The 27,699-nt window shown below is 36.8% G+C and overlaps 1 protein-coding gene across 5 annotated transcripts in view; it reads left to right on the top strand.

The window, feature by feature from the left end:
- Window positions 1-27,699, top strand: part of CDK17 (cyclin dependent kinase 17) — a 97,942-nt gene that overhangs the window by 32,095 nt on the left and 38,148 nt on the right. For 3 of the 5 annotated variants that reach the window (XM_054188552.1, XM_054188568.1, XM_054188560.1), the window contains exons 2-4: window positions 6,801-6,949; window positions 11,489-11,527; window positions 21,931-22,095. In XM_054188552.1, coding sequence (XP_054044527.1) covers window positions 6,832-6,949; window positions 11,489-11,527; window positions 21,931-22,095 — 322 coding nt within the window. In that variant the 5' untranslated portion in view covers window positions 6,801-6,831. The remainder of the gene's footprint in view (window positions 1-6,800; window positions 6,950-11,488; window positions 11,528-21,930; window positions 22,096-27,699) is intronic. The other 2 variants (XM_054188578.1, XM_054188586.1) reach the window with 2 other exon arrangements.

The raw sequence follows: 27,699 nt of genomic DNA on the forward strand, positions 1-27,699 counted from the left end.
CACCTTTTATTGACAAAAGTGGTCAGGCTCTCAAAAGACTACAGATGCTTTTCAGTCTTAGAGCTAACATTGTCTTAAGCCTGCGAGAGGTCTCCCACTCAGTTTTCTTCCAAAGACTGGCTCATTTGCAAGACTCTGGAAGATGGTCCCAGAAGTGATGACTGCAACGCTGTAAATCTGTCACTGGAATAATCTCAGTATTAGGGAGCAGCATGCTTTGCGTGCACAACTTTTTTTTTTTTGTATAAAATTCTTTTTTTTTTTTTTCTGAAAGCTGTATTAAGGCTTTATGCTTGTTAATCAAAGCTAGTAAAATTGCAGACGTTGCTTTTGGTTTCTAGGGCTCATTATGTATTTTGAGATGGAAAGTTCCATGGCTTGTTGGTAGTATATACGCTACATCCATGTAACCGTTCTGATTTTTCCTTTCCCCTTCTTCAAGAGTAAAAAGACTTCCAGTTTATGAGTCTGACAGCAAAAGCAAGAAGCTTTGCCAGTCAGCTCATTCATTTTGTTGGCTTAAATGTCAGCCAATTTAACCAGAGTCATACTGTGTTTTTTCGCTTGGCTGTTGAGCGAACAGAACCTTTGATAATTAACGTGGAGCTATTCATCAGTACAATCTATCCAATCTAGGGAGATCTAACAAATAAAATGTCTCTATTGATTTTGCTATTTGATATTGGTTGTATCTATATGGAGGACAATACGTGTGTACATTTTAAAGAATGTAAGCTTACTGTGATTAACTAAGTTAAGCTTTTTGAGTCCAAGAGAAAGAAGATAAGCATAGGATTTTAAAAAAGGACTGCAAGATTTCACCCTTTTGGCAGATTGGTGTTTTTCTTTTGTTTAATTCTGTACCAGTAGTATAGTTAAATATGCCTGTAGTAATGATCAGTGTGTTTTTTAACTTAAAAGATTATTTAAAAAAACCCAACTTTTTTTTTTTATTTCTGTCCTTCATTACCCTCGAAAGGCAAAGGGAATGGGAGGGTGAAGATAAGGAAAAGCGTTCACAATCTAAACTAAATCAGGACAAGCTAATTTCCATATATTTCCTCTCTTTGCAGACGTTCTTCCAGTTGATGATCTAGATCAGTAGCTGAATATAGATGCTCTTATTCACTTTCGGAGGATCCTCTTTGCCTATATTAACTAGGAAAACTAGCCTCCGATGAGAAGTTAACCTTTGTGAATACCTTTCTGCCTTCAGTTTTCAGTGAGTGTTTGGCTGTGATTCTAGAAATATGTAAACAGGGGCTTCACCTCAAAAGTTTAATTACATATTGAATGTTGTTTTTTTATAAGGAAAAGGCTGTGAGGGTCCTTTTGCCGTTTTTTCACTGGGAGGTCAAACTAGGCTGTGATATTTGACTTCACAATTATTTTTCTTCCGTCAGTAACAAAGGCCTTGTTTGTCAGATGTCGCTTCTATCTGTACAGTGTCAGTTCTTTGACCTAATGCAACATAAAAGCTAACAACTTTAGAGTAGTTCTGTTCCTGATGAGGGTCTAGTTGTCCGGAGTCATGTTGTTTCTGAAGACCGAGTGTGGAAAAACGCAGTAGAAAATTTTTTTCACAAATGTGGGTCGAAGCGAATGCAAAGAATAGATGCAATGAATAAGATGCCATGTTTACAATCCATTCTTGGAGGGTAGAGTTGTGGTTGTAAGGAAGTGCATCTGTATTAGATGTGAAATTTACAAGTGCTCAAACTAGTGGTTTATGGTCTTAAAGAAATTATCCCTCTATTTCTCATTAGTGTAATTATTAGTTTGCTCTGTATTTGATGTGCAACATGCTTATGTAATCAATAATCAACAGCTTTTTTTTTTTTCTTAGTTCAGGTAGATTGAATACAGTTTAATAAATATAAACACTATGGAAAGCTGGTTTTCTTCTTTGATTAAGGGGACAATATCCTTGACAGGTGTTTCCTGTTTCTAATTAATATTGTTTGCAGTATTCTAAGCTTTTCAGGCCACTCTTGGATTATCACCGTCAGAAATACTTCCTCTTAAGTTAGATGCATCTAAAATTATTAATGCAGTCAAATGAATGATGCATATTTTATTACATGCTTGAAAATATTTAACAGACCTGTCTGTAACCGCTGCAGTTAAAATGCTAGTGGAAGGTTAAATTATTATCTGTTTATATTTGAGTAATACAGTGAATGACACCATGGATTTTGAGAATCATTAACAACTGTAGTGACAAGGACCATACGAAAGATAATTTCATGATGTTATTCTTGTTTCTAGTTGTGTGGACTGTTTTTATTCTTCAGCTGATAACACCTTACTTGATTTTTTTTTTTTTTTTTTCCATCATAAATCCTAAAAAATCTAAGTCTCTTGACAGGATCTTCAGATCTCTTCAAAGCTCTGCCACAGTATTCCCTTCTGCGTTTTTTTTTTAACCATCTTTACACAGTTTGCCCCACTGCTGTGCAAGCGTACCCATTTGGTTGTAGCGGCTTTTATGAAATCAGATTGAGTGTCCCACCTGTGTTTGCACCTCCTTGTATCCAGGGAGTTCACATGGAGTGTTGTTATCTGCTTTCTTTGATGTCTTATGCCTGTGGCTTTAGTTTGTTAACCCGTCCTTAAGGGCCGTGCTGTGTCCACGCTGTTATTCACGTGCTGCTGTAAGGTAGGATTTCTGTTCCTGCCCTTTTCTCCTGCTTCAGCTGTCGTCTTCAGCTAATGAGTTTGTCGGAACAAGAACTACCTCTAGATGTTTTGGAAAACACCTACTGCCTTGTAAAGCAGCTTGTAAAAACAGTCAAATAGCAACTTCAGTAGGTATCTAAGTGGAAAAGTAATTTTAAAATGCATAATCTCTACGTAGATGCATCTTAATGCAATATCATATCTGGAAACGGAAGAGTTAGCACTTAGTCTGATCCAAAGCTTATTGAAGGACAGGTTCCCATTGACTTCAAAGGGCTTTTGAACCAGCAAAATCTTAGTGAACTTCTGGTATTTCTGACCCTCCTGAAATAAACTGGCTAAAATTTAAGGTATAAAGCAGCTTCATTGTTTTTGAACATTTTAGCTGAACTTGTTTAAACTTAGGAGGGTTAAGCACATAGCATATGTTTAACTGTGTATATTTATGCATTCCTTTTTTCACTTTTAGTGTACCAAGGGTCTGGGAGCTTGAAGGCAGTGGTGGGTTTTTTTGAGAATCTTAGCTCTCTGCATTTGAAGGCCTCTGATTTTTGGTGAATAGATGAGTGCAGAATCTATTTGGTTTACTGCTTTGCAATTAAAATGCTTTAATGTCTGTCTGCTATATATCCAGGGTGTTGCGGACATCTGTGTTTGCTAAATGAGAAGTGCACCACTACAGGCGCCGTGGGAAGGATTGGTCTGATATAGAGAAAGGGAGTCAGAACCCACTTGTTTAGATCTGATCTTACCTGGACGATTTAAAAACTGTGGAGTTTGTTTTCAGAACCGTGTTCCAGCGATAGCTTTTAAATGGCATTGAGAGCAAAGCAGGAGTTTGAGACTATTGATAATGAATGTTGGAAAATATGTTTTCTACAGGTTTTAAGGAGAAAAATGTGTATGAAAAGTAAATTTTAGCATAGTTTTCAAGGATTAACTTGTGTTGATTTAAAGACGAAAATACCAAGTTTTCAGGCTTAGACTGGGGATTGTTTGTAAGAAACAGCAGTTCCTTTAATACGTTGTTGCTGCCTTCATTTCACGTCAGTATAAGGACTGAACAAATATGTCTCTGCCAGCTTTTCTGGGTTGTATCAGATAGTATCTTATCAGATTGCTTGTCCTCATTCTGTCTGCAGGAGACCAGAATTTGCATTAGTTGCATTCAAGTGCATGCATCTATCTGCTGTGACATCTAAAATATTTCATTTGGATACGACATTTTGAGAGTAGATAAATATACAGAATAGAATAGTCAAGCCCTGGGCTCTCTTCTAAAGCTCAAAAATAAAAAAAAAACCAAAACACAACAGTGCATGTTCTTCTCCTGATTGGTAAGAATTTGGGGGAACATCAGCAGTCTTACTGCATCTAATCATAGCTGTTAGATGTATGTTACTAAATCAACTAACTGCATTTTGGATTTAAATTAGATTTACTGTTAAATGGAGAAAATAAGTATGCATCTGTTACGAATTGGTGAAAATGAAGATCAGACAATCTCCCTTTAATTTTGTTAAACTGAATTAAAATTGGCTGTGAAATTGCTGTCATTATAGTGAACCGATGCTAGCTTTGGATTGTACAGATCATATTTTGAAAGCTCTGTTCACTGAGAACTTGTCTCAAACTACCAAGATTTAGCAGGTTGTGCAGCTTTGTCCCAAAGTGAGAATAAAGAAGGCAAAAAGATAGGACATTTCCAAGTGCTAGGTGATGGTCAATCCTTCTCATTCTTCCCCCCCCCCCATTTTTTTAAATACATGCATCCTTTACTAGATAGAATTCAGATGGAATTAGCAAAAATTCGTATGCTTTAAGGGAGGAAAATTTGGTTTCATATCAGTGAGCATCTTTCCTTTAAAAACACTGAATCACATTTCAATAGGAGGAAGCCTTCACTCACACATGGATTCCCACTCCTGATCCCTTTTAACTGTTGAATTCTTTCAAAATCAAGTCCTGAACTTAATTCAGAATCTCAGTGAAAATGGTGCTTCAGCACTCCAAGAAATCTTCCTTTAACAGGAGAAATTTTGTAACTATAGTTAGCAAAATACTTGCTTTTGAATTAGTTTAAATTTAGAATGTCCCTTGGATTTTCTAATCTATGTGTCTGTTAATTTATATGTAATATTCTTCAGCAGTAGACCTTCTTTTTGAACAAAAAATTGTGTAGGCTTAAATATTTGCAAGATCAAAAGCCAGGAACAGCCTGTTTCCATACAAAGGCATCTGTTTTTTCAGTTACTGCCCAAGTGGAAAATTGGAAAGAAATTGTTGTGCTGTCAGGTAGCTTTAAGGCGTTACATAGCTAAAAATTGCATGTATCCTTTTTGAGAGTAATACACGCAAGAAGATGCAGGTTTGAAAGAACGCTATAGGAGAACTGAGTAAAACCACATATAGTGTTTTTTTTAAAAACTAGTTTTTTAAGAGGCACGTGGGTCATTGTTTTGGAAAAGTTAAAATAAACGCAGAAATAAAGCAGTTCCAAGTAAGGTCTTTAAAGCAGGTCCTGAACAGGAAAAGTAAATGTTCCCCTTGAAACATTCTCTGAATGCAGTTTCTTAACAATAAGAATATCCTGCTTTTGAGTGAGAGCAAAATTATTCATATTAAGGTGTGGTTTTATTGCACATACAGCGATGCATTAGAAGGGCAGTTTTCAAAACTGCTAGCTTAATTTTATCTCCAGCAGTTACAATTTTATTTCCTACGTATCTGTACCCGGTGCCTGACTATTTCTGCCTGTAGTAGCTGTGGTTGTCTCTAACCCTGTTCTGTAATCTACCTCTTTCCCCGTGGGTGCAGCCGCTGCTTTGCCAGTGATTGTACTGTTCATCTCAGACTTCCCAAAGGTCGTCTTTTTTTCCATCCTTATACGTTGCTGACTGTCCTGTGCAATCTAGTTTTGTGAGGCTTTAGTCTATGCATTCTCCTACGACCAACAGTTGCTTCCAACTTGTTCCACCGATTTGTTCTCCTTTTTATTATGTAGCATCTAAACAAAAGCAAGCTAGGCAGTTGAAATGTATATAGTTAAAGGGATTATGTCAGTATAAAAGTAATTGTATTCACATTTTTTTATTAAATGTAGATTGTTAGCGTACTACTTCTCTGTTTAAAGGAGGAAATTGAGGAAAATTTGATTTTTTTCAATTTTGCATGTGAATTATGCAAAAAGGCTGATGCAGGGAAAAAAAATATATGAGCAACTGAGACGTATAAGTATGGTGTGCTTGTGTTTGACACTGCCTATGTGATTCTTGGAGGCTATAAGCAGATAAACAAGTTATTGTGAAATAACACGTAGGATGAATTGTCCATATGGAGTAATGAAGGACAGAATTGTGCTTCTTGCTGTGTAAGGGCAGACATATGGCACGCTGCAAAGTTCACTTAGCAGCTTAGACTTGTGGCAACATGTTTATCGGCCTGGACCTTTGTTGTTATTGCTTGTTTGCGTACTGCTTTCTGTGGAGAAAGTGCCTCCTGCTTTGTTCCCAGTTTAGTCTTATTGCCTGACCGTAGAGAAACATTCATTCTAGCCATCGTTATCAGGTCCTGGCTGTCTGTTTCCCTAGTTGGGATCAGGTTTGAGAATTGCTTTTGTGTTTAAGACCTTTAGAGTTGTCCCCTTCCTCCTTTTGTGTAAAGGGCAAAATATAGAGAAGTTCAGTTCTCATCCACAAACAAATGGGCTGAAACAGAAGGTTCCAGCCTCCTCCTCCTCAGTGGGTTTGGTGAAAAAGGCTGTGGAGGAGGCAACAGAGCACACGCTCATCAAGTTTTCAGATGACTGTTTGTTTTATTATTGGATTGTAAGATTAGTGATCAGATTAACTTTTTGTTTTGTTTTTTTTAAAAAAAAGATTCTCATTTTCCCTAACAGAAATAAAAATTGCAAAAATGTCTGGGTGCGTACCTCTCAAGATACTCTTCGGTCCAGTAGAGTAATCTTGCTTTAAGGGTATTAAGTATAACTTGCATATTGACTAAATTTTCTGTAAGTCTTCCTGCATTTTTATGAGGCGGTTAAATTTTGTTTTCTGATGAACTAATTTTTTCTCACTTCTTGCTTTTTAATCTTTTTTTTTTTTAATTATTTTTTTCAGGCTTCCTTAAGCCAGACTTAATATTGATAGAATGAAAAAGTTTAAGAGGAGACTTTCCTTAACCTTGCGTGGAAGCCAGACCATTGATGAGTCACTGTCTGAGCTAGCAGAACAAATGACAATTGAAGAAAACAGCAGCAAAGATAACGGTAAGCTATCTTCACTTTCCAGAAAACGTTAAGAGTTTTGTAAGACCCCACTAAAGTGAGTGGTTTGGGTTTTATTTCAGTTTTTACAATTGCATGGCCTTCCTCACTAACCTTTTCTTTTAATTTGTCTTGTATTTGCCTGCCCTAGTTCTTTTAACAGGTTGATATGTTTTTACGTAATAGTTTGGTTTGCTTTGATAATGAACTATTATACAGCTATTTATCAAAAGTGACCTAAATTGATATTTTAATGTGGTGTGCAGCAAGGATCATAGATGCTTTTTAATTAAACAAACCTGTTATTGTATGAAGTTAGTGGGTCTCACATCAACTTCATATGGCTTCAAATTCCATTTTTTTTCTCAAAATCATTATTTGGTAATATGATTGATAGCAATTGCTTAAATATTATAAAAAAACCTGTTTATGTTATCATTGTTGATGCAGTGCACTAGCGTGAGAATTCTATCACCTCTTCATGTCTCTGAATAGTACTTCTCTTCAGCAATATGAAGGCGACTAGAAACATTCAGGGTAACCAGCCTGCCTGCGTATTCTTACACAAGACTTTGGCTGATCCCGTCATTGTACTGACTGCTGTAAAGTCCACATTAATGATGATACCACTTTTGAATGCAATCTGCAGTAATAATGACTGGAAGAGATTTTGTTGCTTTTTTTCTGTTTCCTGGGCTGCAACATTTAAGTCATATTTCATCTTCTGCGCTGATTAGTGTTCTTTTTTGCTCTGCTGACATCTAAGATTTTCTCAAGTGTCAAGTGATCTGAATTTTTTTTCCCCACCTCACACCAATAAATGATCCTGAATTTCCCCACTGAAAACTGACAGGACTCAAAAGTTTGAGCAGGGTTAGAGGCTGTGGAATTTGCCCTACAGACTTTCAAAACCCCATCCAAGGTCTGTTGCATACCAAGCTTTTGAAAGCTGAGTTTACCTTTGGCAAAACAAAAGCTATTCATGTTTTTCATTTTTACCCTTAATCCCTGGTATAGTCATTGCTATTGTCCTGTCTTCATCATGGGCCATGCCCTGTAGTTTATTAAACCTTCTTATGTGTTGATACAACAGGTCTATTCTGAAACAATAATTTTGTTTTTCACCAAAAAAAAGAGTATTTTTTGTCCTAATATCTACTAAGTACTGAGACACTGAGCAGTTGTCCCGCATGGTTTCTCTTGTATTATTAGCCTTTGTTACTGATGCATATTTTGTTCAGACCTGTATATGCTTCTGACAGATTGATTTCATTATGCAAATAAGTGCTAAGAATATTACTTTCACGCTGGAAAACGAGCGTGAAAATTTGTCACCAGCATCAGTGAATGTAGTGAACTGGGTTGCTGAATTGATTCAGTTGCAAACTGGATCCAGAAAGAATAAAAAGATTTTACTTCAAACTGGACCGTGTTCTGGGTGCCGACTCAAGGGACAGAGGACAGAATAACTTGTTTCCAGAAGCATGAGTTTACGCCATCTTAAACCACGTATGAGCCTGTTTGCAGTTTGTACTGTTCAGCTGAGAATTATCTCAAACACCAATACTTAGATGTCTTCTGCATGCTTGTCACCAGACTTTGCCAAACTTCTCAGTAGATATTTAAAATGATAAAAATACAGTTCAAAATAATGCTTCTAATGACAAATTTGTCATTTAGCTTTTAGTGATCCTTTTATTTTGCTTTCCGCATTATTTCATTGGCCAAAAGGAAGCTTATACGCTGGTATTGTGTGATACAATACATGCTATGCTTACAACTGCAAAATGTTGGTAATGCCTTAATAGAGTATCTTTGGATACCCTGAGGTGTTGTTGATCCTCTTGAAAGAGGAAAAATAATAAACTGTGCTTTTGCTATGCGTAGTCTTTAACTCATAATTTTATGCCATTTTAAAAAGTTTTACTGACGTTTGCTTCCTTCTTCTGATACTTCTAGAATGCAGATATTAGTACCTGTTCTATCTTTGATGTTGCAGAGATGAACAGGATACTACTTTGCGGATTGTTGTTTTCCTTTGGTTTTCCTTTCCAAGCCTACTTTTCTTAGAAAGTAGGGTTGGAAAATGCTTGCTACACCAGCTAGTCCAGCTTTTCTAAAGGAAGCTCTAAATTCCCCACAGATCAAGATATTTTGGAAGGAGCAGTTTTCAGACAGACTGTAGGAATCAGGGTTTGGGCAACAATTGCTGGAAAAAATAGTCGGGAAATGAGTTCTCTATTTTGGTGAAACTCAAGTTTGGTAGAGAATATAGCCTGGAAAAAAAATCCTTCAGTGGACATTATTTTTAAAAATGACTTACAGAGGAGTGGTTAAATGAGAAAGGCGGCTTGCCTTGGCATCTTCTGAAACCAGAGTGTTAAGGAGCCTGTGCTACCTGTAAACGTCCAGCTGGGACGCATGAGAGGATGCAGTCTCTTGAAGAATAGTTTATAAAGCGATAGCTGCATTAAGATCTTGAAAGTGCATCTTTTACTGTGATGGTGCTGATCTCAGGAGGCAGGAGTAACCATCTCCCTAGTTTTGCTTTTAAGAAGAATAAACAGCTCCTTTACCCTGTGGAACAGAGAAACACAAATATGCCCAGTTTGCAGGCTTTGGATCTCTTCTTAAAGGAACTTAAAAAGCACAGTCTGGTAAATCAAAGCCAGTATCTTGATCTACAGAGGATCAAAGACAGGGATACAAAAAGTCTTCAGAAAGTGGTTCTTCATATGTGGTTTATTTTCAAACATTATTACATCATGAACTTGAGAAATGAGAGTTGAAGGACGTTGCAACTCTTCTCAAGCCAGAAGGCAAGGATAAACCCTGAACACTGAGGGCCTTTACAGCAGAATTTTCTTCCATTGTTGTTGTCCAGTTTGGTTTTGTTTTATTTTTTTTCTGCCTAGCAAATCGCGCACCTTGTCTCCTGTCATTCCATTCTGATGGTAGTGTTTACTGAAGGATATACTTCTATACACACTAGCTTTTTTCCTTCCTGGAAACCAGCTGTGTTACTGGACCGTAGAGGTTGTGGAGGCTATGTCCATAGAAAACCACATCTGTGCTGACCTAGGATCCATGCTCATCTCTACCTGATTTTCACACACTTGTCCTGTAAAATCTTTTTTATAAAGTTCCAGTTCAGCACTGTGATTCCAGACGTAGATCACATGCACGTAGTACCGGGGACCTTTCCTCATCATCACCCTTTTGCAATAACCTGTCTTGTTCAGCCGTTTGCCAAATGTTTCCTCTCCCAGAACAATTGCCTCTGACTTCAAATAACTGCTGCGTCAATCCAGAGACCCACCTTGTCATTAGCTCCAGCTTTGAGTGGGTTGTTTGAAGATTTATATTTAAAGAACAATACTCCTGATGCAGAACAAATTGTCCCGTTTGTAGTTAATGGACATAAAAATAGATACATAACTTCTGATTTCTTTGCAGTGCATTGATACCACTGAGTCACCTAACCTTTTGTATGCAATCTCATTTCATACACAGCCTCCTTCATCGCGTGATGTCAGTACAATCTCAGTATGCAGCACCATCCATCAGCAGCAAAATGGGATGAGCAGGGATCAACCCATATTGTTCGATGTGGTAGCACAGAGTTTTGGTGTTTTTGGAATACCACCAAATTATTTAGTGACCATAAACCTACATATAATTCAATATGCCGTATAAATTATGTTCATCATAATTAGTTTCTGGGTGGGGAAGCATCACCAAATCAGATGCATAAGTCATAAAAATGGAGGGACCAGTGAAATGCCTAATATACATCTGAAGCCTTATGAACTGTGGACTGTATGAAGTATGCTTTGGGCTGTTCTTCTATCTAAGTACAGAAGCTTTCATGGTCTCCAGTGTTTCAACATATAAAGCCAATTAGTTGGGATTTGTTGTTTATTTTTTATTTTGTCTTGATTCAAGCACACTAACAACGTGCCGGCTTGCTTTTTTAATTCCAGGTTTTACCTTAATATATGTATTCAGATCAATATTAAAAATACTAAATGGTAATTTGTAGCAGTTGACAGCTAAATTTGCCGCTGAAATTTTTTCCTTGCCAGTGACATACTAATGAAATTTGGCTAGAAGTAACATCCAAATCATGCATATTTAAAGCGCAATTAACTGTAAAATTTATGCAAATACTTTAAATGCATACAAATATGCTCTCTAATGAAAGTGAAAAATGTGGCTGTATTGTCTAATATTATAAAATACATTATCACGAACTCCAAGCATGCTTTTAAGAATAATTACAAGATATGTTAAAAAATGCGTCCACAGCTCTTACATTAATATATAAGTAACTTGGAAAGCCATTCTATATTGTCAGTTTTTACTTTTAAATATAGATAATGTACACACGCATACTAAAAGAAAACAAGGGAGGTTCTGATAGAAATGGCTTCATGAATTTCTAGAATAGCATTTATCTCCATTTGGTCTGTTTTAGCTCAGTGATGTGATCATAGGATCCAGCCTCACAAACACTTGCATAATTTTTTTGTAATTTTACAGGTGTGAGTAATAATGGAAGGATCAGCTACAGTAAAGTGCGTAAGTGTTTTTTAGGTTTAAGGCCTTAATGATGAGTTAATACTCTGATAAGAGGAATGAACGTTTATAAAAATTGACACATTGCAATACTGTCTTGAAACATCCAAATGTCTTTGTAGTTGTAGTCATTTCATACCATCTTCACTACAGCTGAGAAACTCCCATTCCATCTGGTATGTGTGATTCCTTGAGTATGGAAGGAAAACAGTGTGTTGCAACATATTTTCAAGACAATGTTCTTGAGTTGAAAATATGAGCACAGAAATACTTACTGGTAATAATCAATAACATTTTGCTGTTGATACTGGAGGAAAGTATCAATATAAAAATATGGGGGGGGAGGGGGCGGGGGGGAAGGGGGAATCCCCAGAAGTGCTAGAGCTCATTCTAGAGCTACAGATTACTGCAAATAACTCGCAGTTGTCACAGCTAAATATTGAACCTTGTACTGTCCCTTGCACTGTACTGGTGAGTTTTTATTATAGTCTGTATGTACCCTTCTGTGCTGTGGCATACATCAGGTTTTGTTATTACTGTTCAGTATGGTTTCTCCATCCCACGTACACAGCACAACATAGTGTTCTTTCTTCCCTTCTGTTTTAATGTGCTTCTTCCCATAAAACCTGGAGGCTCTATTCATGTGTAGAAGTGCTTATAAAGTGAAATGAGCATGAAAATTCAGTGCCTGGATGCATGCTGCAGAGACCCGTAGCCTTGGGTGGGTGGGTTGTCCACTCATAAGTGTTTTCTTTCACAAGCAGAACGCAAGTTTGGCAGGAGAACATGATGCTTAGGTGCAGAAGTGGATTTTGTAAATACACCAAATTTCTGCTTGCGTAGACTCACTGATGGATATGTAAAAATTTGTTCTCAAATGGCATTTAGATGGACTTAAGTACGGAAAAGTAAAATATGTTAAACTAGCCAACACAGTTATTTCTGAAAGTAGGGAAAAAAGGAGCCAGATCTTCTGTTTCCTGATTTCTTTGGCAGTGTGGCCTCACAGATATTTGCGTTGGAAGCTTACAGGGTGGTTGTGTGTGGGGACGCGAGGATGGAGGCCAGGGATACTTCTATCTTGGCTGCCGTGCTGACTCACATTGATTTAAATTGGACCTGAAACAGTGTTCTGACGGATTTGGTGTAGTGCAGTGCCTTCTGGAGTTATGCTTTTTAAAGAGAACTTTAGTAACTGGTGGTGGTGTGTCATGCGTATATGATTGGAGGTATGGGACTACCATGCTTATGTTCCAATACATGTTCTGATGACCAGAAATACTACCTTGAGAATTATCTTTTAAACAGTATGACATACATAAATCTCAGAGGCAGGTTTTCAGCTTTGAATATATTTCATTTGACTGTGAACTTCTTTATCTTGGCACCCAGACTGAAGGCAAAACCTCATTGTATGTGAAGTCAACTTTGAAAGGCTTTTTGTACAGCTTTAGATGTCTTGATCTCATTTTTTGCCTTGTGTATTATCTCCTGTTTTTGTAGTTTAAACAGACTCCTTGGAAAAATTTTATGTCCTTTTTGTCCCAAACTAAAAAAAAAAAAAAAAAAAGTTTACAGGATGTTACAGAGCCATTTTCATCATTGAGGTACTTCATTTCTGGAAGGAACTTGAAAACACTTTTTCTTTAGGTTTCTGTTGGCATGTTTCTTCAAATGTGCTACTAATACTTTTTGACCTGTGCCTTCCAAGTGAAGAACGTTTGCTCTGGACATGACTGCTGTCCTCAAATGGATTAATTTTGAGCAATGGGAGGAATCCCTTGAGGGTCTGCTAAGTTTTTAATATTGTAATAGTCAATAGTTTGAAGTTTTCATCTTATTATTTAATGAATAAATACATTTTTAAGTGATATTGAGTAGTTGCTCTGTTTTTAGAGTGACTTAATGTTTTCTTTGGTATCATATAATGGAGTCCAAGGAAACAACACTATAAAATCATGTATAAATATACAGTATTCTATACAGTGCTCCTGATGCAGCTCCCTGAGATTACAGATACCGGAAAAGCGTAGCTGCTTTGGGTTATTTAAATATTTCTTCTATGGGAGCCGTCACCTGCAATCAACTAATTTTACTGAGTGGGTCTGACAGCCTTGCAGCAGTGTAATTAAATATTGTATGGTGCAGCATACCAGCTCTAAAATGTCAGAAATTCACCTGCTTACATTTTATGATTTCTGAAGAAATAAAAGGCTTATTGACAACAGCTTCTTCAGGAAGGCAGTTTGTTCAAAATATTTGGTATTGCAAGTCCAAAAAAACCCAGTCTTTATTGCCAATAGACATGTAAAAATTGAGTAGTCATTAATAGACCATACATTCAGATTAGTTAAATGAATGTGTATTAGATGATGCCAAAATATGATTAAGCTCCATGACAGTAGCATTTGAGACAGTGATTTAAATAATTTTAAAAGGTTATCATGATGCATTGCGAGTTTCATGAATGCAAGGCTGTTCAGAGAATTAATACTTAGTTTCACATATGTAGAGTCTTGACACTTCTCCATTCTCTATCAAAATGGAAAAGAAAAAAAATACCAAACAACTTGGAAGATTTCTGGAGCAAGGGTGAGGTCAAGGTGGGTGGAAAAGAAACTGCATAGAGTCCTGTCCTATAAAAACCAATAGCTGATTCTCAGGGTGTTTAGTGAGATTTTGTTATAATTGAGCTGGTCCAAAGTCAAGCTGCAGCTAAAAGTGGCAAGTGAGGTTCTGCCTCCACCCTTCTGTCAGCACCCACACTCTGCGTACCCCCTGATGATCTAGTTCAAAAACCTAAATCAAAGTTACACTTCTTTTTTCCTGGGGGAGGACCCTGAGCCACCTTTTTGGTAGCAGCAGTGAGTTGTGGCGGGCTTGCTGTTGCATGAAAAGTTCATCCTTGCTTAGAATATGGAGCATGCTTGGATTCAGTCCCCATTATGTACCTAAATCAGAGATCATAAATGCTAAGTCTCCAATACCTGTCTTATTTTGATTACGAAAAACTCCTCTTGTGTACACTTGATTTGTATGAAATTGAAATATATATTTATGTATTTATAGGGCTTTCATGTCCAGAATGGATAGTGGTTACTGAATAAAACGTTTTCTTGCAGACTTATTCAGGTCTATCAGAGATGCTTGATTTAAGGGAATATGTCACCATGTATGACAGGTGATTTTGATTCTTTATTAAAGCTAGCTGAAGCAAATATCATTCCAAAATTTAGGCACTGAAATCTGAAAGCCAGCTTGGTCTTTTTGTCATATAATAGAGATACTCGTGGGACATAAAAAAAGCAAAAGAGGTAGTTGAAGATGTGGTATTATATATTCATAAAGTGTGTTTTAAAATGCATTTACATTCCTAATGAAAACACGTTCTTTCTTTAATTCACCAGCTGACTGATGTGTGACAGTATGTCAGTTGCTGAGGCCTAGCATAGAAATGTCAGGCAATTCTGCAGGCTTTCTGGAGCTCAGATTGAGTAAATCCAACATGGAAAAGAAAGTGGTAGTGTGGCTCTTTGTTAAGATAGATGGACAAGAAACATTAGGGATTTATTGAAAAATTGCTTAACTTGGGAGCAATTTCAGGTCAGGGTTTGTGGTTCATTTAAATAGCAGTTAAAGGAAAAAGAGGAGACATCTTTATAACCTCATAAAATAGTTGGTTTTAACTAATTCCTCGGACAAGCTTTGCGATTATATACACTATTGTTCTACTTGACTCTGACTGTTCTCATAATTATGAAATAAAAAAGTCAGTTTCACTTAAGTTCATACATAAATTTCTGCCACTTCACAACTGAAGGATTTCAGCAGCTCGAGTTACTTTCTGTTATTCTTACCAATGTCTTTTAGCATTGGTGTTGGCATTATTTCAAACTTAGCAAAGCAGCGGTCCCTTACTGGGTACTGTATTTTCTTGAAATACATGTGTGTATTCTAAAACAGATCAGCAACATGGTCTAGCAACTCTTACAACATTAGTAAGCCAGACTGGTTGTACTTCAAACAGTATTTTCTTTGAATAGTGCAGTTGTAGTTATTTTGCATTATGCCAATAATAACGGAAGTTTGAACGATAGCATGCAAGAAATACAAGAAAACGATCCAAATGAAATAAGTCAGCAGCTCAGCATTTGCCAAACTTGAAAATCAAGTACTAGAACAGTGCACAGTCACCATGCATTGCCCAATTTTAAACTTTGCTGAAGATGCACACTTAAGCAAGATAACATGGATGTGGCATTAAAAAAAAAAAGTGTGTGTATCTATTATATGTGTGTGTTTGTATGTATGTGTGTGTGTATATATATATAAAATTTAAAAAAGCAGGATATACTCATATTTCAAGAAGTGTTTGGGGCATTGAAAAAAAAATCATGTGTGCATCCTGTACACCACTATAATATTTAAAAATATTCTCATTCAGAATGTTTGGGGTAACTTTTTTCACATTTAAAGACTAGGTTTGCATGACAGCTTAGTAGGTTGCATAAGAAACATAAGAATTGAAATGACATTCCTTGAAAGATGAATCAAAGATGAAGTGATTTTTGTAGCCAAAATAAGAAGAGAACATAATAACAACTGACCAAATAAAATTTTAAAAGAACCACTGAGAAGTCTCTCTTTCAGCTCGCTTTCCATATTTATAGGTTGTATTAGTTTGGAGTTACAGATTTTAGAGCAGATTGAGGAAAGGGAGATAAATAATGAATAAGGCCCTCGCTGGAATGGTTGTGCCAGCATGAGCCAACACGAGCAAACTGCCCAGGCGCTGCAGAACTCTTGCACCAAAGGGCAAGTTCTGTCTGTCTGTTCTCCAGTCTCTGAGGATAACATTTGAGGGCAAGTCTAAGATTAGAGCCCAAAATGTAACACTGTTTCCCCAGAGCACTGTGCTGGTTTCTAGTTCAGAGACTTCCTGAACTAGGCAAGTCTCTGTGCAGTGAGTAACCCTGAGCTGATTTCTCGGCCGGTCTCCCCTTGAGTCTTGTAAGCTTCTGACAGTCGTAACGTCCTGTGGTGAGGAGTTTCCACAGACTTGCATGTTGTGAAGAACCACTTCCGTGTGCCGCATGCAACCTGCCAGGGCTGGTTTTTTTTCAGTCACCCTCGCTCTTGTGCAGGAGGAGGTGGTGGATGCAGCTGATTCCCAGGTGCCCTCTTCAGCCCTCGTACAAGTCTGTGGGTTGTACTTCTGCAGTTCTAATCTGTTTGAGAGAGGAAGACGAGAACTGTGCATGATACTCAAAATGCAGTAGATCCATGCACTTGCATAGCGGCATAGTTATTTTCTGGTGGTTTTCTACTCCCCTTTTGAATTCTATCATTCGTCTTGGCTGTGGCTGAACATTAAACCAATAGCACCATGAAAATACCTGCTATGCCACCGGAAACGCCTCCATTGTGTCAGCTAAGCCTTTGAGTAGTTACTGAGTTATATTTACCAAGTACATCGACACTAATGTAAGGAATGTTTGTTAATTTTATATAGGGAAGCATTTTTTTTAAAGATAAGCCAGACCTATAATCACAGAGATAAAATTGAAAGAGGCCATTTATAGATGTATGTAGTAAAGGCATTTAACTTCTACAGTTTTGACTCATCTTATTCAAGACCAAGCAGTTGCACTAAATTCACACCTTAAAAACTGCAGCATTACCCTTTAAATGTAGTGATTCAAAATAATAATCCTGGAAAAAAAATGAATTCTTTAAGTGAATTAAATTAAATTGAAACTTTGGAAGAAGTACTTGCGGATCTTCAGACAGAAGGAGTTAAATACTTTTTCCAAAAGCACTTTCTTTAGATCTCGTATCTCATAAATGCACAAAAATAATAATCAGCAGTCTTGTAAATTCATTTCCAGCAAGAGTTTGCTTGATCGGTTTCAGTATTTGTTCCAGCTCTTAGCTGTTAGTGGCGCGTTTGCAGGGAGAAGGCAGCACACAATGTAGAATTCACCTGAACATTTCTTTAGAAGTTTCTGACATATGACAATTCAAACTTACCTATGTATAACTGTCGTGGTTTTGGCCAAATTGGCCAATGGCCGGCGGCAGATGCTTCCCCCCAGCCTCTTGTGCACGGAGAGGAGGAGGAGAGATAGACATTTATGAGTTTAGAAGAAACTAAACTAATGAAATATTAATAACAAAATAAAAAGGAAAATAATTAAATAGATACAGTAGATACAAAACCGTATTAAGCTCCCGGGATGATGTCACCGGCGGGCACTGGGGAAGTCCCAGACTGGACTCAGCAATGGGTGGGAACTGGATTCCACAGATGGAGTCAGGAACACACCGATCGGGATCAAAGGCAGATGAACAGACAGGGTCCTCCTTGGACATCAGCCATTGAAGAAAAGAGTCTGACCCTTTGATCCCTCAGCTTTTATACTGAGCATGGGGCAGATGGGATGGAATACGCTTGTTGGTCAATTTTGGGTCACCTGTTCTGTCCGCTCCTCCCCGTAGGTGCGACCCCTCTATGCTTTTCCGCTTCTGACCCTCCAACGTGGCAAATAATGAAATTAACTGACCTTGGTTGTTATAGCAATAAGTATAGGCATGAGCCTCTCTGCGTACCATTCCTTGGCACAAACTGTCTTATCACTCTGAACTAACCGTTTTAGACACAACATGCTGTTAATTTCAGAGAGTTAGAAGAGGCCTAGCTAAGAAGTAAAACTACTGAACAGAAAGTTGGCTCTGTTTTACCTCAAACCAGGACACTAACTAAAATACTTTTCCAGACCATAAATCTATGTGTTATACCATCATAAAATGCCATTTGATCCCTCCTTTCTGTAATTTAATGTGTGCTAGGATTTTAAAAAACATTTGTAAGCAAGTACTGTTAATACTTCCCTTAGTCAGAAGTACACTATTCATCTGAGAGTTTTTGTAACCTTCATTTCATTGTCTGTTGGTAGTTATGCCTGTCCTATTACATAACCTAAATTATTGTTGCTAAATTTTATAATGGGAACCATAATTTAGAACAGTACTTACGACAGTGCAGGAAGGTAACAGTTGCCTGTGATGGCCAAAGTTATTTCTGTATAGTTGGATCTTATTATGTCAACCATTTGTCTTTCATTTTTATATAAATTTGCTGTGTGCTTGTTAATGTGATCTGTGTTTATCCTTATATTTGAGCTGAACTTTTCATATGGTAGGATATTTTGGGAAATTTTTTTTAAACTGTAAAATATATGCAAATATACCAGTGCCATGAGAAAAAGAAATTTTAAAAACAACCATGTGAGTTCATCACGCTTTCACGTTAGTCGTGAACATAAAACTCAATCTCTATTTAGTCATTCAGCGTATTCATAAACTCTGCCCTTTTTTACGCACTACACGGTTCATGGGGATAGATTAGTTTTAGCATGAGTAGACAAAAGCTGTAACATACAAGGGAAATTATCAGCTCTTTGCTCTGTGAATGCAGCTGTAGTCCACCTGTGTGCATACACTCCAGTCTGGTTAATGGTACTGGAATCCTCGGTGGCTGCGAATGTGTAGAGGTGGCTATGGGTGGCCAGGATGGCTGAGGCCACGTACTGTCACACACACAGGCAGAGGTTTGCTTTCAGCCATGTGCTGTCCTGCCTTTGGTGCTTCTCCGACCTTGGTTGAGATGTATCCTGGCATCTTCAGTTTCTCATTGGGATGTCAGTAATGTTTACTTTGATACGTAATTTGCATTTTTCTGTGCAAAAAATATTTGAGTGATTTTTAGCAGTACATTTCAATACCAACAAAAAAAAAATCTGAGAACTTCCTAGGTTTATTATTAGGCCTTTAAAAGAAAAAAAACTGAGGGACTTTTGCTTTACTTGGTATAGCAGGGCTTGGTCAAAGGGAGGAGTTTGGTTTCCAGAGTGTCCCAGAAAAAAGCATCTCTGCATTGGCTCTCTTTTTCATAAGAATGTAGTTTTAGGAAAAAATTAAAATGAAGTAGAATTGCGTGCTTAATATATATTATTTATTGCTTATATAAGGAATATAAATGAAATACTTATTTTAAAATTGTGCAAACTATCCACTAAAACCCACCAAGCATCATAGTTATAACCGGTGATGACTGTCTCAACAGAACAAACGATGTACTCATCAGGCGTTTGGATTTTCATTGTTACCATTCATTTGTTCAGTACTGTGTGTAAACTCAGTGGCAGGCTTTTAGTCTAGAAACTAGATCAAATTCAAACCAAAGATTCGTAAGAAAGTGGGAAAGCAGAGAGCGGATTTTAAAATATATAAAAAGCAAAAGCAGTAGTTGTGCTGCATGTGAACCTGTTTCTGGTCATGTGGAAGTCGTAATAGATTCTATTCACAAATTGATGGGGAATTTGCTGCCTGGTGCCTTAGGATAAATCTGCTGTTGAGGGCACGCTACAAGGAAGCTGATACCACTCTAAAATCAAAAGGGATGATGCCATGTATTAGAAACAGAAATAAGGATTTGGGAGAGAGATGTGCAGAGTTTTGAAGGTGACGACACTGATCCCTCATGTTCCCCCACTTGGAAGCGGTGTTTATGAAGGATGCTAATTGAAAGATGTGGGCAGGTTCATAACAGTTCATAACAGTGCTGACATGTCCTTTTGCATTCTGTTTTCTTCCTGAAGCTTTTGGGGAGGCAGCTTTTATTTTTTTTCCTGCAGCAGCTGAGTTGAAGTGATTTTTTTTTTTGCCTTTCTGTACTATTCATGTTTATATGCCAAAAATCCTCGCATAATTGTTTTAAAGTCATTGGCCTGTCCTTGGGTAGTTCTGTCTGTGTACTTCTGTCTGTTTGCTTCAGACCACTCATCATAACATATCCAAAAGGTTTTTGTACGTGTGGGGAGGGAGAAGGTTCCCTTCAGGATCCTGTGTTCCTTAGGTTATTAGGTATTTGTTGCTGTTCCCTTCACTGAAATTCTGCTTTCTGTAAAACCAGTTTTCCTAGCTATATTATTATTCTTATTTTGGAAGGGAAAGCAAGATTTGGTGGTCCCTGTATGTGAGAATGTAAGTCAGGGTGATGAAATAGCAGCCCAGATTACTCCCTGTCCCAGTAGGCGTGAGGGAAGCTCTGAGCAGCTCCTGGCTGCGTTACGCCCTGGGAGCAGTGGCTGCAGAAACGCCTTGGGAGGTGACACTCCATCCAGCAGCGCTCGAGCTGTGGTTGCTCAATACGTGGCTTCTGCCTTTTTTGTCTTCTGAATAATCCCAAACAACGCATATCTGTAATGGTAACAAGAATCGAATGATGGAAAAATAAAACTGCTTGCATCTAAAGTGTCTGGCCGTATCTTCTGGGTTTTTTCCTAGTACAGGCACAGTGCTTATATGAAGTTGCCGGGTGACTGACTTCTGGGTACTTTTTCTGTAGCAAGGGTACTACTTCTTTAATTTCCTGTATGAATGACTTCATCAGAGGTTCTGATAAGTCCAGTTTTGTGACAATCAATACAAGTTGACATCTAGTTTGCTTCTTATCTGTGTTTTTAGAGTTAGACTGCTTCTAGTACCATAGCAATCCTTGAGTTCTAGTCCACGTGTACAGAGTCAGGTTGCTGAGAGAGAACATGAACACTCAATTTCTGTGCACGTTTGTTTCTAAGATTTTCAAATCTGTAATGTTTCATCTTTTTTAGAAAGTGTTTATCAATAACAATAATTTTTAAAAAATCTTACAATCCTGGTCTTAAGTCAAAGTATAGTAAACTATTGGAGCTACAGTCCACTAGAAAGCCAAAATAACTCATTGAATACTTAATTATTCTGATATCCTTTAAGTTAATAACCTTAATTACAGCGTGACAGCTCTGGTGGGTATAGATGGGTATGTTTCCTAGCAAGGACTTCCAGTAGCAAGGCCTTGCTACTAGTGACCCTTTAGAATTTTTAAAGGGAGAATATTTCCAAAGGTTTGCGGTTGAATTTGCTCATCATGTGAGTTGATCTAAAGGATGGTCTGTTTAAATGATAATAAAGATGAAACATCGTGCAATAGTCATTAATTAATTAATAATCATTAATTCAGAAGAAAATAATTATACTGATACTAAAAACTACGTTCTGGTTTTATTCACATTTTTAGACTGTATATTCAGGTCATTTACTGATCCAGCAGCAGTGACAGAATTTAATAAAATGAAATCTGGGTAATATTTAATGCCATGTTTTGTATTAATTTGCTAATAGAGAAATGGCAGTAGTATGGTGGTCAACTGTTAGTATGAAAGAGAATCATACCAGAGTGGTGATTTCCTGTCTAGTAACTGTTTTTTTTTCTTTTTTCCTTTTTTTTTTTTTTTTCTTCTGGCATGTTCCTGACACTCCTACTTGCTTGTGGGAATGAATATTTTGATCCCTGTGAATTGTAGAGCCCATTGTGAAGAATGGCAGGCCTCCAACGTCTCACAGCATGCACTCATTTCTCCACCAATACACAGGATCTTTCAAGAAGCCCCCTTTACGGAGACCACATAGCGTCATAGGGGGCAGCCTCGGCTCTTTCATGGCAATGCCCAGAAATGGGAGCAGATTAGGTAATATACTACCTTGTTTGTTTAAGTTCATTTTTCTATGAAGAGTAATGTCTGTATTGATTCTTAGCAAGAGATACGGTTATTCTAATGCTTTAATAACTCTCTGGGAATGCAGTAATGTTTTTCTGGAGTTGTTAGAGAAACTTGTTTTTAAGATACTGAATGTCTCTTTAAGATTTTCAGGAAGAAACCAATTAAAAGAACACACAGAAATCACCCATGAATTTTTGACAAGTTACAAAAGTTACAAAATATTCTTTCTCAATACTTTGCAAGAAACCTGCGTATCCATCTCAGTTAAGCATTGGTGAGAACTGCAGTAAATGGAATATGAGAAAAACAGAGGATAATCATCCTCTATGTGGACTTTAAAAAGAACTGGTGTACTGCTTAGATGTTTCATTATAATACGAAAAAAAATTGCTTTTTTCAGTCATAAATTAAGGCCACTCAACTATAATTATCTTTTTGTTGTGGTCCTGAGCTATATTTATGGTTCTGTGGGGCAAATAAGTTTCAAAATTTTTTTTCTTTTCCTTCAAGTAATTTGTCATGTTGCTGCCTCCAGTCACCATTAATATTTTGGCCTGCTTTTATGTTATTTCAAATTAAGCTTAATTAATTAATACTAGAAAATGAGAGCAAGTCACAGTTTAATTAGAATTTTATTAATTTTTCCATCTTCTGCCCTCCTTTAGAAGAGTGTGATAAACTGTGATCTCCTTCAGACTTCTTCAAGAATGAGTCTTCAAGATAGTATCCAAACCACTTATATCCTCCTCTGCTGTAATACCACTGATCATGTTCAAAACCTTGCCTTTTTTTCTGTTTGTGCTACCACTTAAACTAAAAAAGAATTCGGTCCTCTTGAATGGACTTTAGCAACTGTTGTTATCACAGAAGAAAACAGGTTTTAGCATGCACAGTTTGACTGCTATATCAATTCCTGATTTCGATGAAGTCTATACACTTCATTTTTTTTCTTTTTTGCCTAGTCAAGCTTTGCTTAAGTTGCCAAGATGCTAATAGGAAGACAAAATTTTAAAAAAAAATAATAATTGTGTACTTAAGAAATCTCTGCTTCGGAATGTTTAGTCATTTGTGGATTATTTGTCAAATCAGATGTATATAAACTGTGTAAAGGAACAGCAGAGATGTTTACTTCTGTACTCTTCTTCTTGTGTGTTGCCTTTAAAAACATTATGTAGGATTTTTAAATATAAATTTATCAATAACTTACACCTCTTCAAAATTTCACTATGAACTTCACCTCAGCTTTGCAAAAGGAAAATTCATAAACAGTTTTTGTTTTCTTCTAATGATTTTCTAGTTTTCCCAAAGCTTTATTTTTCACCTGAAAAAAATACTAATAAATATTACAGAACGCCATTAATTTTGTTTTTCTCAGGTGATCAAGTTTTATAGGTGATCAAGTGTTTAAAATAGCACTCACATTTTTAATATGTTAGTCTGTAGCTAGTGTTATAATAACATGTTTTAAATAGCTACAGATTCCTGTAGAATTTTTAATTTTGTGGAAGTAGTATGGAATAGATTTACTGAGTGTACGTATGTATATTTTAAACACGTCTTTTTGCTTTGGATGCAATGATGCTATTAATGATGTCTGTCTTTTTTTTTACTCCTCATTTGATGAAAATTTAGGCTATTTGTACATGTTATCTAGTGGTAGATAACACAAGTACAAGAATAATTACTAATGCTCCTTTTGCTCCTTCTTCACATCTTTCCTCCTCTTGTTCCTGCCATATGAGAATGGTTATTACTCAGCAGGATGCTGATGTTTTCTCTGTTGGGATAATGACCTCAGAAATTAAATGGTCAAATATGCATGCCACATGAGACTTTATTTTCTTTGCTTTCTTCATTCATCCTCTTTTTCTTTCCACTTTTTCCTGTGTTCCAGTGGTGGAAAAATGCTATCAGAGAGATATCCTTCAGATATCACAAAATAATGGTAGTTAAAGGATGGTTATTTGATTATAAAACAGATTAAAATGAGACTTGCCACAGGTGCATCTTCATGCCGCTTGCTTTTGAATGAGATTGTCAATATAAAAATTGGTTGAGAAGCCTGGGAGATTTTGGAGTTTTGCTTGCTTTCTGAGCACTGAACGTGAGTTCCTGCTGTTGTGGTAGAGTGTAAAATCCCCAAATATTTTTAAAATAATTTCTACTTTGAAACATCTGCTAGCTTTACGTTTTGTAAAATGTTTCATAAAGACAAAAATTCTGAATTGATCTCTAAAAGATGTGCCATTGTTTAAAATTTTGTAGTAATTTTTAATTTAGTATTCAGTTACCATGATGATTTTAAATAACATAGCTGATTCTCAGGCCAAATTGTGATCAGCCGTTCCACTGATGCGAATTAAGGTGTAGCTGAGGGTGTTTTAGCTGGCGTATTGTCCGTACAGCTTCTAAAGTCTTATACCTCCAGAAACATTTAAATGCTGCAGTCTATGATGGAGCCAGAGCTATTGAACCTTTTTTGGACCTGACCTGGCTGAGTGCAGAGCCCACTAAATTGTCCTTGTTCCATATTTATATTACTGGGAACACTGGAGAGGCACTTGGAGCATGCGAAGCCAACTGAAGCTGACCCTCCTGGTGGACCTCAGTAGCAGCCGGGGGGAGAGTTTGTCTCTGCTTTTGCCAGTTGTGTTGATACAGTTAAGGAGAAGTTTTGTTTCTTTGTCATAAATATTGGAATTGAAAGGAATGGTGTTTCCATACAGCTTTCATAGTTTGGCAACGTTAACAGCAAAGGCAGTTTCTCGCTGCAGCCTTCCTCAATTTGAGTAGTTATTAGTGAAGCTAATCATAAAATGTAGCCACTTCATAGAAAAGTAAGCTTTTGGAAAAGTTCACCTTTATCCAATACGCAAGTCACGTGATTACTTTTTAATAATTTGAAATAAGATGGAACGATCATGCAGTCTGACTCACTACTGACTAATTAGGAGATATTATTTTAGCTCACTTGGAGGAGTTCTCATTTGCAGCACTGTAGGTTTCCCTGTGTGAATTTCTTCCGTGGTGCATTCCTCCCAGCTGAAATGAGGACAGCCTTTGCTCTTAAATCTACTTCCTTAGTTTTCCCGTTGCACTGTAGTCATCTACAGCTTTTCATTACGTGGCCATACCGGATATTTAATTAGATATGTAGAGTACATTAAAATAAACATCTGTGTAAGAAAATGGCTTGGGTATTCAGTGAGAGCAATTCAATAAATTATTGAAGCATTGAAACCTCTGAAGACCCTGCAAGCTGGCTTCGGTACAGGTGAACTTGCCTATAGAAAAGCTTAGTGAAATTAAGGAAATATTTGCATGATTTTCATCACTGCTTAATCAAATATTATCATCATGCACCTGTGTAAAATGATTAAAATGACTAGGATAATGCCTTATTCCTGGGTTTATACTGTTAAAATAATAAACATAAGGCTCTATTAATGCCTTTTTAATTGAATAAAAATAAAACGACACATCTATATTACACGATAACACAGTCAAGATATTTTTAAAAAGCTTAAATGTATCCCTTTTTAGAATATAATTAAAACATTTGCAAACCAGAATTAATTATATCATAGAAGTATTGAAAATAGACTGACCGTCATTTTATTTAAGTCTGAAATACTGCATTTTTAGACTTGAGTGGTACAGACCACTTTGTCTTTGCATTCCTGATTATAAAGAGCAGAATCGCCTTGCAGGTACGTTATCTGCCCCACGTGTATGGGTTTGTCTTACTAGTTCTTGAAATTGTCCTTAGTTGTGTATTATTGCATATGTGGTCTTCTTAGTAGAAGCATCATCTTTGTCAGCTAGGATGCTCTTTGTAGTTCTGAGTGTTGCATTTTAAACTGTCATTTTTAAATAGTAACTTTGTAATACATACACTTTTGTGAACTGAACGTTGTACTTAAAAAGTATGACAGTATCAATCATATGATTACTTTAGTAAGTGTCAAGTCTTTTTCAGAAAGTAATGGTGTCATTGCTCCATGGCTTAAAATACAATACTTCTTTAATTTTGTCTATCTTATTTTGTTAGGTTGCCCAGATAACTCTCTTGTTTAGCTTCTCTAAAGAAAACAGACTTTGGGGCCTCATCAATGGGCTTGTACTAACATGAGGATCAATAGATTGGAGAACAATTGTCCGTAGCTGTTACACTTAATTTTATGAACAGAATCTTGAGACCTGTAATTGTTAAAATGGGTTACATGACCTCCCAGAAAAGTATTTTTAAAGAGAAACTTTATTAAAGAACTGATACGGTGAATGTGCTGTTCACCAGATACAGCAATGCTGACATAACAGCTTTGCTGAAAATAGTGTTTTCAATATTGCTTTTATATTACTAAAAATTAATTTCCTGCAGTTTGTTAGAGATTTTAAAAAAGACAGCTATCGAGTCACTACAAAGAATAAGAGAGATTTCTTAGAAACTTGGCAAAAGAGCGTCACATTTTGTATGCTTAGCTTAAGGTTAAGGCTGATCTTTAGGGACCGCTTTCTGAAAATCTTTTTCTCTGGTTCAAACTACCGTGCCTTTAGAAGCACTGATGAGTATTTACCTTGTTTGAAACCAGAAGATTGCTGCTTCTTATGCAAGGAGTGCAGCTTATTTTTTTCTCATTCAGTCTAAATCTAAGCATGGCTTGCAGGGAAAACTCTGATGCAATGTGGATTTTTAATCTAAATCCAATTTAGATCTGCATTGCTGATGGAAAAATTGTTTTGTGCATGGGATGCATGCTTAGTTTGTGTGTTAAATTACAGTACTTTGAATTAAAATACGTGGTTCCAATGCTTTATGAGTTAATCTTTTTATATCCATTCTGTTTTCCGTAAAAGGAAATTCTTTGTACTGAGGAGGAATTTGATCCTTTGAAGTCTACATGATTCTATGTGAGCCAAACTAGACAGACGTTTTAGAAGATGTGCTGATAACCAAACATTGGCCTAAAGGCTTTTTTTCCTAGAAAATCCAGCCTTTGTGCTTGTTGATAGTGATAAAACTTGCATTTTCTCTTTCTTTTCTTTTTTTTGATTGCAGTAATGCTGTGCAAATGTTAAATATTTCCAGGTATGTTGGTGGTAAGGTTGAATTGAGCTCTGTGTGTTTTGCTAATATCAGGATTTTTTAGGGATAGCATTCCGAGATTTTTAGTCGGTCCTCAGGTTTTCTTCTACCCTGTACAAGATAATGCTTAATACCAAGGGTCAGGAGAGGGCAGGGAAATTGGTGTCTTTTGAAGCATCTCCTTTGTGTGCGTAAGTATTCAATCTCTGTAGTAATTTGGAGTTCAAATACTTCAGAGGTGATGGTGGAGCGTTACTCATAGTGAATTGCTTTTATGACCAATTTCCTATTGTGTGTCCTTTTGCAAGTCATTTGGCTCTTTATGCTGTTAATGACACCACCTTGATCTTCTCTTCATTCATTACTGTGTTCATCTTCCAAAGTCTGGAAGATCCTGTGGTGCTTAAGTAATGTATATGTATATACATAACATACATAAACTCTTATGTGTGGGTGAATTTACAGGATTGTGTTAAAAGTACCAA

The sequence above is a fragment of the Rissa tridactyla genome, chromosome 1 (genome assembly GCF_028500815.1).
Source record: "Rissa tridactyla isolate bRisTri1 chromosome 1, bRisTri1.patW.cur.20221130, whole genome shotgun sequence".
NCBI lineage: Eukaryota > Metazoa > Chordata > Aves > Charadriiformes > Laridae > Rissa > Rissa tridactyla.